The sequence below is a fragment of the Stenella coeruleoalba genome, assembly GCF_951394435.1.
Source record: "Stenella coeruleoalba genome assembly, chromosome: 5".
NCBI lineage: Eukaryota > Metazoa > Chordata > Mammalia > Artiodactyla > Delphinidae > Stenella > Stenella coeruleoalba.
This window is the reverse complement of record NC_137150.1, coordinates 128,857,289-128,870,986: the sequence shown is the minus strand read 5'-3', so window position 1 is coordinate 128,870,986 and position 13,698 is coordinate 128,857,289. Positions and strand designations below refer to the sequence as shown.

Here is a 13,698-nt window from a genome sequence, read left to right as displayed (position 1 = left end):
ATTTATGAGATTTCTACAATGAATATGTAACATAAAGGAAAAAGTGCATTGTGTATATTTAGTTCGTGAAGAAAAACATTTTTAATTACTCTCGTGTTGGAGTCGCGTTCAAACTGTCCTTTTATTAGCCGGGACAAGTTTCTGTGCATGCACAGGGTCCTTCCTAAGGTCGCCAAGGCCAGCATCCACGCTCAACTGTTCCTATTGCCTTGCTACTCAGCGTCCTTCAGGGACCAAGAGGATCGTTACTGCTCGGGAAGACCTTAGGAATGCAGAAAGTGGGACCCCACCACTACCTACCGAATCCCGAGCTGCATTATATACCAAGATCCCCGAAAGATTCCGCTGCAAGTTCAAATTTGAAGAGCGTTATTTTAAAGGACCATTTCCTGACTCAGGAAACTTGCCGGCTATGCTTCTCACTGACAGTGGCAGCAGCTGGGAAACGCCAATCCGGGAGAACAAAAACTCCGCGACCGAGAAGAAGGAGGCTGGGCCCAGGAATCCCACTGGTCTCTGCTCGGGCTTCCGGGAAGAGCGGGCCTACAAGTGCGCATGCGCCAGCCCCGGAGGAGTCGGTCTCGCTCTCCCAGGCTGCCGGGCCAGAGCGGTTCGTAGACTTCCGGTTGCCTAGCCCTAGAATTTTGAGGCTCCCTCCGCATGCGAATTGAGCTGTCCGTACAGCCAGGACACTCGGGGTTACAGCACCGAGGGGGTCCATGGCTCGAGGTGAGTCCCTGTCCACTGGTGCTCAGCGGGATTGGATGGGTCCCTCGCCGCAGCGGCCCCTTCCACGTCCCGGGAAGTTGGCTACCTGGTGGCACCCCCTTCCCACGACCTTCTCACTGCTCATTGGTTAGAGCTAGCTTCGGGGTTTCATGGCCCCGCCCACCCTCCCCGCACCACCCCGCTACCCTCGCCCTTCCCCTCACCCCCGCCCCCGGCCTGGTCAGTCGTTAGGGGCGAGGGTGCCTGCGTATCTGGCTTCGGTAGTGGCCCTGGCAACTTTCTGAGACGGTTAGGACTCGGGCAGCGAGACGCGCTCCTCCCTTAAAAAAAAAAAAAAAAAAAACAACTTGGTGGGGGGGTGAAAAGGATTCCGCTCAGGAAACTCAAGGTTCATTCTGCGTTCTTACAACATTCATTAAAATCTCGAGTCAGAAACTTCTCATAAGGGTGTTTCTGGGACTGAAATCTCATCTACGAAAATAATTTGACAAATCACTTATTGTGACATCACTCGGGTAGTTGTCCACCCGTAGGTCTATTAGTCCCAAACTTTACTGGTTCCATTTCATCTTCCAGACCTCTAAACTCAATGAGGCCTCCTCCCAAATTCACTCACTCCCTGACTGAGTAAACAAACGTGCCTTTAAATAAATGTCGATTACTCCCCAAATTATATCTTCAGCCGGATCTCATAATTGTACATCTAACTGCCTGCTGGACATCTCTGCTTATAGGTGTCCTGATCGGCACTTCATTACCTAGTATGTCTAAAACCAAACTTCAGATTTCCATCATCTTCCCCATCTAAGTAAATGGCAGATCCATTCTTCCAGTTTCTTAAAGCCTTCGAGTTATTCTTACATATCACATATAATTCATCAATAATTCTATTGGTTCTGTACGAAATCTATGTCCAGAACATGAACAGTTGCTTACCACCTCCATCGCCATACCTTAATCCAAGCCACTATCCCCTCTCCTCCTATCATTGTAGTGCCTACCTGGTCACCCTGCTTCCATCGTTGTTCCCCTACCCTCTTCCCAGCAGTGAGTGCGGGCCTCTTCATAAGTAAGTCAGACCCCTCCAGTGGCCTTCCATATCAGTCAGGATAAAATCCCAAATCCTAGCCATCCCTATGAGTTCCAACATGAACTGCCCCATATTTCCTTTCTAACCTTGTGTCCTTATAAAAACCTGCCCCTGGCTCATTCGGCCCCAGCCGCCTGGTGTAGCACCATCCTCTTTCATGGACTTTGGACATGCTGTTCCTTTTGCCTGGAAAACTTTTTGCCCAGTTAAACACATGGCTTTCTTCTTCAGTGCCTTCAGGTCTCTTCCCTGCAGTCACCTTAGCAGAGAGGCTGTCCCTGACCACCCCGTGTAAAATTCAACCACCCACCCTGCAACTTGAGCCTTATCTTCTTTATCTTCTTCATAACCGTTATTCACTGGACATACATATATGTGTGGGTTTTGTTGTCATGGTCTTCTCCCACTAGATTAAATCTCTGAGAGCGGAGTTTTTTTTTGTTACGTTTATCCATTGTTATAGTCTTAGTGCTTGACACACAATAGGTGCTCAGGAAACATTTGTTGGGCTTCCCTGGTGGCGCAGTGGTTGAGAATCTGCCTGCTAATGCAGGGGACACGGGTTCGAGCCCTGGTCTGGGAGGATCCCACATGCCGCGGAGCAACTGGGCCCGTGAGCCATGGCCACTGAGCCTGCGCGTCTGGAGCCTGTGCTCCGCAATGGGAGAGGCCACAACAGTGAGAGGCCCGTGTACCACACACACACACACACACACACACACACACACACACAAATATATATATATACAAAGTCTCTAGAGAGTAAAGCAAACATTATATTTAATGGAGGGAGGCATGTGCAGTTCTAACTGTGTAGAGAAGAGCAAATATTAGGTCTGGAAAAAATGTTTGGGGGTCAGATAGGTTGGGATACTATGCATACTAAACCCTCTTGTTAGAAATTCATGGTGCATATTGGCATCTAACAATAAAGACTCTGAGAAATCACACACAAAAAGTGTGCCATATAATTTATTGTCCTAGACTTCTCTGGTGATCCAGTGGTTAACACTCCATGCTTCCAATGCAGGAGGCACGGATTCAGTCCCTGGCTGGGGAAGTTCCACATGCAGCGAGGTGTGGCCAAAAAAAAAAAAAGAGTTGTACAAATGGGGTCACTTTTGTCTAGGATAAATACTAAACCAGTCAGGACAAGAAGATGACCCATGGTCACCCTAGAGAAACCTATTGAGCTTTGTGTCATTTAGCATTTCAAGAACTTATTTAAGAACACAATGCTTTATGTATTTTTTTTCCCCAGCATGGCATTGACACCCTGGTAAGGCATTTTAAGGACATGAGTTGAAAACCACTGGGATTGGGAATGATTAGGTGGTGTTGGCATTGGTTTATACTCTGATCTGTGGAGACTGCCTATAGTATACAAGGCATTATTTTCATATTTTCCTGATTCGTGTCCAGTTAATCCTAATGAAGTCAACACCCCACCACATTAATCATTCCCATAATCTTTGGTGTTTTTGACAGGACCCACTGCAGCTACTGACCTGACACCTCTGAGTAGTTTGCACTTCTTTTTAAGTGGAAGAACTTTTTTTGCTCTTTAAAAGTACCATAGAGTGAACTAGCTAAATTGTTGGCCAAATACCATTTTCTGATGTTAAAGAAATGACCCAACTATATTGGATGAAATAAAGAAGACTTGAATAAATAGACGTGTTCTTAGAGGGCTTATAATGGATCATGCAAGACACCCTTTGGGAAGTGGATCCGCTCTCAATACGCTGGCATTTTGTGATACTGTGTCTTTGAAACTAACAGCCAGATGGTGAACTGGGATAAATTCACTCTGTTACTGACCAGGGTTCTTGGCTTCCTTAATCAATAGAAATTGATAAGAGGCCAGACAAGAAATTCAGGCAGGGCTTTATTGGAACCCCTGCTGCAGCAGGAGGGAGTGAAAACAAGTAACAAGTTCCCTTGCCCACTCCGGGGGCAGGGGGAGCTGTTTCCTTATATGGGGTGAGGATAGGGGTGGGTCCAGGGGTCGGGGTGGTCTGCCTATCCCCTTGGTGGTGCTGTGTGGCTTTTTGGTCTTTCTGTATGTTGTTCATAATTTGCCCCAGTTGCGCCTGCATGTAGTCAAATTTTTAGTCCCTTATAGTTTCTTTGTATTTTTTTGCTCGAGGAGACATTTGTCCGCCTGCAGGCACTGCAGCAAAAGGTCCCAGGTCCCAGCCTGTCTCAACTCTATTGGGTAGCTGTCAGGGTTGTTAGCCAGTATGCCTTTCCCCCCATCCGCCGGGAACCTAACACACCTCCACCCCATTCTCCCAGACCACAACACTGTTGCCCAATCACCGATTATGTGACCTTTTCCCTAATAGATAGTTGGCGCCCTCTTGCTTGTTTCAGTATACTTCTATCAGACACTGCATACAATCAGTATAATGACAATGTGGAGTGTGAATTGATGGTTGATGGAGAGATTAGAGGCGGAGGCCAGGTAAGAGGAGTCATGGTTCTGGAAGGAAATAGATGCACACTCAACTTTGAAACTGAATAGGCTGTTTCATAAAGGGGCTATTTACAGAGGTGTGGCCACGTTTAAAGGAACCATGACTATCCCTTGGCTGAAAGTTCTGCTGGAGCCAAAGAAGAAGGGCTGCCTGCAGAAGCTTGGTCATAGAGGGTCACAGCCATTGTCAGAATACCACCAAAGCAAGGAAGGAGTAGTGAGGAAATACCCTAGCCTCTTTCTCCTCCCATCCTCCCACTTCCTGCCGGAGCATTGGCTGAACCCAACCACAAGGAAGGCAGAAGACTTGGGTGCTATAGGCTATAGAGGTCAGCTGTCCAGAGTCCAGGGCAGGGAAAAGAAGGGCCAAGAATGGATTTAGAGGATAATCAGAAAGTAATCAGCCCAAGAAGAAATATTCCAAACGATGTGTCCCTGAATTAGACCTTGGTAGTTGAGCTTGTGAAGAAGGGACAGGTTCCGGCCTATGCTGTTTTTCTCGTGCTTTCCTGCCTTGCACACCTGTTCTCTCTCCCCACTATGCCTCCTCCTCCCTTGTCTAAGTCTTACCCTTCCTTCAAGGCTCAACCCATATCTTGCTGCCTTCCTCAAATCTTTCCTGATGACCTATTTCATTGATTATGCTCTTATCTTAATCCTCGTGATAATACCTATACTGGTCATTAAGCACTTGGCCTTTTTACCTTCATTGTTCTATATTTTATTAGATATAAATCCTGATCTTTGAACTAAATAGAAAGTTCCAAGAAGGAGTGAAGGATGAAGCTCTACATATAGTAGCTGCTTGATAAACCTTTACCAAAGATTAAAAGGAATTCCATGAAGACACCAGTAGCTGAAATAATGGTGTTTGATTTCACGGAGTAAATTCTCATTGAGAAGGTAAGCCATGTTTTCCTGTGCAACAGTGGGATTGAGCTCTTCTTTTCCATTCGGAAGAGTAACCCTTATTTTTTTTCTGGTGAATTTAGAAGTACTACATGCTAATCATAAAACGTCAAACAATATAGAAGCACACAAATTAAAAAGTGAAAATCCTTCTCTTCTTCCCTCTACCCACATTTAGCCAACTGTTAATAGTTTGGTGAATTCTCTTTGTGATTTTTTTTCAAGTATGTGTGATGGTATAAGAATGAATAGTAATATCATTATTTATTGATTAAGATTATTTATATTGCTCTACAATCTACTATTTTAGGTAACCATATAAAATGAACATCAGTGTTAATATCCATTTTTAATATTATCTCATAATATTCTACTGTTTGAATATACAGGCATACCTCATTTTATTGCACTTTGCAGATACTGTGATTTTTACAAATTGAAGGTTTGTGGCAACCGTTGAGCACATCTATTGGTGCCATTTTTCCAACAGCATTTGCTCACTTTGTGTCTCTCTGTCATCTTTAGATTGGTATCCAGAAATCCAAGGGTACCAACCAGAAAAAAAAAAAGAAAAATTTAAGCCCTAACAAAAACCTGCTGTATCTAATAAGGTATCAAGAAAAGTACAGTCTAGCAAGACAGAAAACATTTAAATAATAAATACTGTATACCAGGCAAATCCCACAAAAACACTGTGGCCTCTCCCCTACTAACACCAGCAAAGGGAGCCTAGATTCCATCTTCACTGAGCTGTAATAAGCACCTAATGCCCACCCCTTGTCAGAAAGGTGCCAAAAATGTCTGAGTTGGGACCCAGGACTTTCCTCCCTGCTAGGCAGTAACAAGGACTGCACTACAGTGTCAGTGTCAGCCCCATGTCAGGTCCATGTCAGACCACATGAAGAGTTTGTATGTCTGCGTGATGCAGCAATAACAAGGGACCCTCTTTTATCCCCTTCTGGGGTGTTGTCAGAGAGGTCTAGTGGAAAGTCAGAGCTCTCAACACCACCTACCATTAACAAAGCCACCCCTAACCCTGGTGTTAGTGGAGGCCACCTGGGGAGCAATAATGAGGCACTCCTATCACTCCCAACCAGGGAGGTATCCTTAGAGGTCTACAGTGGCACTAGAACTCCCATCCTTACCCAGCAGTAATGAAGAAGTCTCTCCACTCCCTGCTTACCTTAGATGTCAATAAAAGCTGAGTAGGGAACCTGGATTTCTATCACACTTGGTAGTAATGAAGCAGCACCCACCTCTTCCCCTCCTGAAGCAGTATCAGATAAAGCATGCTAAATTGGAAGATTTAAATAATATCCAGAGTCTCTTAATACCCCATATGTCCAAGTTTCAATCAAAATCGCTCATCATACCAAGGACAATGACAATCTCAAACTAAATGAAAAAAGAAAATCAATAGATGCCAATACTAGAATGACAGAGATGGGAGAATTATCTGACAAAGATTTTAAAACCCCTATCATAAAAATTTTCAACAGGCAATTACAAACACACTTGAAGCAAATGAAAAAAATAGAGTCTCAGTAGAGAAACAGAAGACAGAAAGAAGAACTAAAAAGAAATGTTAGAAATGAAAAATATAACAACCAAAATTAAAAACACAGTAGATAGAATCAACACCAGAAGGAAAGGAGCAAAGGAAAGAATCAGCAAACTGGAAGTTACAACAAAAATTACCCAATCTGAATAACAGAGAGAAAATAGACCAAAAATAAATAGAGTTTTAGGGACATGTGAGACTATAACAAAAGATCTGACATTCATGTCATCCGAGAAGGAGAGGAGAAAGAGGACAGAACTGAAAATGTACTTGAAGAAATAATGGCTGAAAATTCCCCAAATTTGTCAAAAGGTATAAACAGATTCAAGAGACCAGATTAATGTCAAGCAAGATGAACCCAAAGAAATCCACATTAAGACACATCATAGTCAAAGTTCCGAAAACTAAAAGAAAGATATCTTGAAAGCAGCAAGAGCAAAATGAACCTTAGCTATAAGGGTAAACAATTCAAATAACAGAGCATTTTTCATCAGAAACTATGGAGACCAGAAGGAAGAGGCATAATACTGTTCAAATGCTGAAAGTAAAGAACTATCATCCCAGAATACTTATATCCAGTGAAAATATGCTTCAGGAATGAAGGAGAAATCAAGACATTCTATGATAAAGGAAAACTAAGAGAATTTGTAAGACTTACCCTAAAAGAATGGCTAAAGTAAGTTTTCTAAACAGAAAAGAAACAATAAAGGAATTATGGAGGAAATATCATGACTGAGCAAAAATATAAATGAATAAAATGGATTTTCCTTGAGTTTTCTACATCATATTTGATGGCTGAATCAAAAATTATTACACTGTTGTTCTAAATATATGTAGAAGAAAAATTTAAGATCACTATATTATTATTTTTTTAACATCTTTATTGGGGTATAATTGCTTTACAATGGTGTGTTAGTTTCTGCTTTATAACAAAGTGAATCAGTCATACATATACATATGTTCCCATATCTCCCTCTTGCGTCTCCCTCCCTCCCTAAGATCACTATATTATTAACGGAGGAAGGTAAAAGTAAAAGTGACATAAGTTTTCTGTATGTTACTGACACTGGTAAAATATGATACCAGTAGACTGTTATAATTTGTATATACATATGTGTGTAATTATATATATATAATATTATATATATATAATTTAGAGTAACCACTAAAACTATAAAAAGAAATACATGCAAAAACATTATAGATTAACCAAAATGGAATTGCAAAATATTTTCAAAAAGGCAGGAAAAAACCCCCAAAGAAATAGAAAACAAAATGGTTGACTTAAGACATAACATATTAATATTGCATTAAATGTAAATGTCTAAATACTATAATTAAAAGATAGAGATTGCCACACACATACACACAGAGTTATCTCATCCAAAATGTCAATAGTGCCAATATTAAGAGATGCTGAACTGAGTCTAATTAAAGTCTAGACCCTAGACTTTCAACAAATTCATGTTTTCTACTGCATACACACTGCTGCTTTCCAAGGTAGCTGGTGTTGACAGTACTGAGCCTTTCTGAAGTTCTGCAGCTCCCTTCCCCACCTGCCCAAGTTAACAGAGGGAAGAAAGCTGAAATCTGTCAGTTATAATTCATTCACCCCTTTCCATCTTCCAGAATTTTGTTGACAGCTTTTATCTATTATTTCCTCTCCCTTTGTCTTTAAGAATCTGTTCCTTTACTCTAGTTTAAATGGGGGAAAAATAGAGAAAGAGAAATAAATACCTGTGCTCAGCCTTCGTGTTTTATTAGAAAGCCCCACAATTTTTCTTGCAAATGAAATTAAAATCAATTTATCAAATTCTAAAAAATTTTTTTAAATCATATTTTAATTAGCAGATTGGTAACCTTTATAACCTTGGAGTGGGGAAGACTTTTCTAACAAAGATTCAAAGTCCAGAATCTATAAAAGAAAAGGCTGGTGAGTTTGCATCCTTAAAAATAAAAACTCATGAATGGCACACACAGACACAAAACACCATAAAAAGACTATGTATTAAGAATTTTTTTAAAGGAGGGGACTGTGTAAAAATTTTAAACTTCCATGTAGCAACTTTCTGGAAGGCAACTTGGCAATATCTACCAAAATTTTTAAATGCTGTATCAACCAGCCACCTGTACAAACTGATTCTTGAATATACAGTATTCACAGTTCAACATGCAATATATATAAACTACCATTATAGAAGTATTCATAATAGAAAAAATCTGGAAGCAACCCAAGTGCCCATCAGTAGATAACAAAGGCAATAAATTATGACATATCTACATGATTCAGTATGACAGTCAACCACTAGAAAGAATGAGATAAAACAATATGTGCTGACAGTGAATAGATCTGCAAAATATATTTGGGGGGAAGAGGGATAGGAAGTAAGGAAAAAAGATGTGCATATATGATCCCCGTAGATACATTTTAATTATATATTTAATTTATTTACACATACCAACATGTGTTTTCCATATATGTATAATGCCTAAAATGTTTTCTGTTTCTGAAACACCTAAAACTCTGCCTTGGATCGGGGACTTGGACAGATAGGGGAAGCAGTCACCAGCAGCAAACTGTATCTTCATTTTATAACCTTTCTCTGCCATTTGAATTTTATAATCTTGTACTTTTTTTTTTAATGTTAACATGGGTTACTTGAGCTGTGGGATAATTAGCCTTTATTCTCCCTTTTTCACATTCTTCTACTTTTTAAAAAACTAACTAATATTAAGAAGGAAAAATTAACCGTCCACATAACTAACTCTCTTCCTTATTCTTTTCATTCTAATTTTCCAAGGTAACCAGTCAGAGCCTCTGTCCTTGTTATATCATTGATATGGTGTTTGACTACATAATTAGTTTACTTCAATGTAATTGCTCATTGTGGCAGCTCAAGATGCCACATCAACTATCTAGAAACAGAGGAATTTGGTGCCTGCTTATTATTAGAGTTTTATGGCTCACATTGGATTGTCCTGTTCTTTGGGTCCTTAGCATATTACATCTGAAAGTAGAATAGCCAGAAGGTATTCTGATTAACTTTCATATTTTATGAAGAAATCAAATTTTCAATAAGTTTCCATATTCAGTAAGTACCCATATTGAGTTCTCCCAAGATTGTATAATACTTGTAAATGTCTCTATTATCCTATCTTCCTAGAACCCTACAGATATCCAAAAATGATTGAGATTGAACAGGCAGAGGCCCAGCTCTCTGAGTTAGACCTGCTAGCCAGTATGTTCCCCGGTGTGAATGAGCTCATAGTGAATGACCAGCTGGCTTTAGCAGAACTAAAAGATTGTATTGAAAAGAGGACAATGGAAGGACGATCTTCAAAAGTTTACTTTACTATCACTATGAACCTGGACATATCTGAGGAAGCAGTGGTAATTCAGTTTTACTTTTGGAAGCATGTTTCATGTTTACTTTTGAAACATGTCTCAACTTAAAACAGCCCTTACGGCATTTTTTTTTCTCTCTTTTTGTTCTTTATCAGGTGATGTTTTCTCTGGCCTGTGTTCTTCCCTTTAAATACCCTGCAGTTCTGCCTGAAATTACTGTCAGGTATGTTACAGAAACTGGCCAATTCTAGAGGTCAAAACTAATCTGAGAATAAAAGCAATTCTCAAGTTTGTTTTCTGTTCCAAGAAAATTGATTTAATTTTTTAATCCCATATCTTTTCCATCAGATCAGTATTATTAAGTAGATCCCAGCAGGCACAGCTGAATACAGATCTGACCACATACCTACAAAAGAATTGCCTTGGAGATGTCTGTATATTGAATGCCACAGAGTGGGTTAGAGAACACGCTTCTGACTATGTCAGCAAAGACAACACACCTTCCCCTGTTCCAGGAAGTACAGTCCAGCCAGTTGACCTCATTCTCACAAGACTCTGGATCTACAGCCATCACATCTACAACAAATGCAAAAGAAAGAACATTCTAGAGTGGGCAAAGGAGCTTTCCCTATCTGGGTTTAGCATGCCTGGGAAACCTGGTATTGTTTGTGTGGAAGGCCCACAAAGTGCCTGTGAAGAATTCTGGTCAAGGTTGGCTTTCACAACTTTTGTATGCCTTGTCAATAATTTTAGTACTAAGCACGATACTAGAGATGTGGAAATCAGTATGTATGGGGACTCAGTCTAAAACAGCACTCACATATGATCAGCATCACTCCCTTCACCTGATACAGGGCGCAAAGAAGATGCTCTGTAGATAGATGTTAAGTCGAGCCCCTGCCCAAGATGGTGTCTACTGTTCTCTCCATGTCTATGGATCTGATTCTCCCCTCATCTTAGTGATGCTGTAAATTGTGAACCCTGTGAAACAAGGGGGTTTCTAACCTTCTCATTTCTGAGAAGTCCCTTTGGGAGGTCGAGATTCAGCAATTTCCACATTTCTAAAATGCTAATACAAGGCAGTGATAATGGCAATAAGTGAGTTTGGGGGTGGGATTATAACCAGAATCATATTTGATTAAAATAAAATCCATGTGAGATAAAAGTAGATTTCTTTACTTCTAGGAAAAGGCACTGAGAAATCTGTTTCATAACTTCTATTTTCAGTGCCTTAGAATACACAACACATTTTCAAAATTTCTACTCTGAAAATTTCTTTCAGACTCAGAAAATTAAACTGGAAGAGAATTTTAATTCGCCATCGAGAAGACATTGCTTTTGATGGTACAAATGAGGAAATGGAAAGACAAAGAAAATTTTCAGTTTTTGAAGAAAAAGTATTCAGTGTTAATGGAGCCAGAGGAAACCACATGGACTTTGGTCAACTGTATCAGTTTTTAAATGCCAAAGGATGTGGGGATGTTTTCCAGATGCTCTTTGGTGTGGAAGGACAAGGAGCAGAAGAGTAGTTGAAAGTGTTTTGCTACTGTTGGTCTTTTGACTTTCTCCCCAACTCTTTCTTGAAAGATTAAGTAATTTCCCTTTAGTCCCATTCTAAAATGTTAAGGGGGAGAAAAAGAGGAAAAGTAGTATAGCTGAAATGCATCTGTTAAAAATATTCATGATTGAATGCAGAACTGAGTTTGGTTTTTTTTGTTTGTTTGTTTGTTTTGCGGTACGCGGGCTTCTCACTGTTGTGGCCTCTCCTGTTGCGGAGCACAGGCTCCGGACGCGCAGGCTCAGCGGCTATGGCTCACGGGCCCAGCCGCTCCACGGCATGTGGGATCTTCCTGGACCAGGGCACGAACCCGTGTCCCCTGCATTGGCAGGCGGACTCTCAACCACTGCACCACCAGGGAAGCCCAGAACTGAGTTTTAAATTATAATCTTAAAATTGTTTATAGACATGTCTTGACATATAAACTACCTATTTTGAAAGAGAAGTTAATTATATTTGAGGACGATAGAGTTGGTGTTAACTTGCCACTTATTCCCAATCCCCTTCCCCTTTATCTGCCTCCACTAAGAACCTGGGAAAGCTTAATGCTCACTCTCTCCAGGCTCTCTTGCAGCTGGTGGGGGGGCCAGGGAACCTTTGGGAAAACTTTTGCTTCCCTGATTAAAATGATAGTTGCAGCTAGGGCACCTCTTCCCTCTCCTTCTGTCCGAAATACCAGAGTGATGGCTGGAGCTGCAGTAGTCCTTTCAACCACGAGGGAAGGAAGGGCCAAAAGAGCCACAGAGATGCCAGTCCTCAAGCTGTTAAACTACTGATCGGACACTAGCCACTGCCTATCTCTAGACAGCTTATTATGAAATAAAACCAGTTTATTTATATTTCTGTGTCTGTTACTAGCAGTTAAAAGCGAGTTTGCCAAATAGATTTTTTTCAAAGCATTAGTTTTGCATCTGCCCCAGGCACTTGATACAAAGATTAGTGAAATTTTTCTTAAACGGAGTTTTCAGTTCATCTCTATTTTTGTATACTCATGCTCTGCCTCTGCTCCTTGGCTCACCTCACAGAAGGCTGTGAAGCACGAGCAGAGCTCAGACTTTTTAATAGGCCTCAACTATTCATCAAACTGGTAATTTAAAGCATTCGTTTTTGGAAAATTGGATTTTGACAAATTTTTCTCTCTGGAAGTGGCTTTCTGTAAATTTATTTTCAGCAAATTGACTTAGAGTCAAATAAACACACTATCTGGATTTTTTTTTTTTTTTTTTTTTTTTTTTTGGCGGTACACGGACCTCTCACTGCTGTGGCCTCTCCCGTTGCAGAGCACAGGCTCCGGACGCGCAGGCTCAGCGGCCATGGCTCACAGGCCCAGCCGCTCCGCGGCATGTGGGATCTTCCCGGACCGGGGCACGAACCCGTGTCCCCTGCATCGGCAGGCGGACTCTCAACCACTGCGCCACCAGGGAAGCCCCACTATCTGGATTTTGAGGCCCTCCATAAATCAGTTTCCAAAGTGTTTATTAAATATTTACTAAAAAAAAAAAAAAAAAAAAAAAAATATTTACTAATTGCTAGCACTCAGCTTGGTACTGTGTGTTGGGTATCCCTTGAAAAGTCAGACTTGGATAGAGGAGTGGGCATGGGGGACATACTGCATTGTTTATCTTAGTAAAAAGTTGGAGGCAATGTACCGTGCCCATCACTAAGTGAATTAGTAAATACATTATGCTACATACTATCCAAGTAAAAATCAAAAGTAATAAAGTGGAACTAACAAGGCAATGTGGATAGATCTTAAATATAAACACAAATAAGAATCCGAGTGGTATTCATAGCACAGTGCCTATATTGGCTGCATATCTCACGGTGCCTCCTCAGATTCCCTCCATGCTGCCCACCTCCCCAGTGCCCTGTCAGTTGGCCTGGAAATACTAGTCCTTCCTCTGCTGCCACCACACAGCCAGCTGGACCAGCTGGACGTTTAGTTTCTGACTCCCTCCAGCCACTTCCAGATTTGGGTGAAATACCCCACAGCGCGTGAGACTGACATCCCTAGAGGCCACCAAAG

General features: G+C 41.2%; 1 protein-coding gene across 3 annotated transcripts; it reads left to right on the top strand.

Moving 5' to 3' along the window:
* The first annotated feature begins 315 nt into the window (after positions 1-315).
* On the top strand, positions 316-12,130 carry RWDD2B (RWD domain containing 2B). Of its 3 annotated transcripts, none has more exons than XM_079922110.1 (7): positions 316-729; positions 5,027-5,201; positions 8,620-8,701; positions 9,933-10,159; positions 10,270-10,337; positions 10,463-10,825; positions 11,397-12,130. In XM_079922110.1, exons 4-7 carry the CDS (start codon positions 9,953-9,955, stop codon positions 11,641-11,643), a joined length of 885 nt encoding a protein of 294 aa, XP_079778236.1. In that variant the 5' UTR covers positions 316-729; positions 5,027-5,201; positions 8,620-8,701; positions 9,933-9,952; the 3' UTR covers positions 11,644-12,130. The 3 variants fall into 3 exon arrangements, with proteins under 3 accessions (XP_079778236.1, XP_079778237.1, XP_079778235.1); XM_079922111.1 differs by having other exon boundaries at positions 8,617-8,701; XM_079922109.1 differs by lacking the exon at positions 8,620-8,701.
* Positions 12,131-13,698: the final 1,568 nt, after the last annotated feature.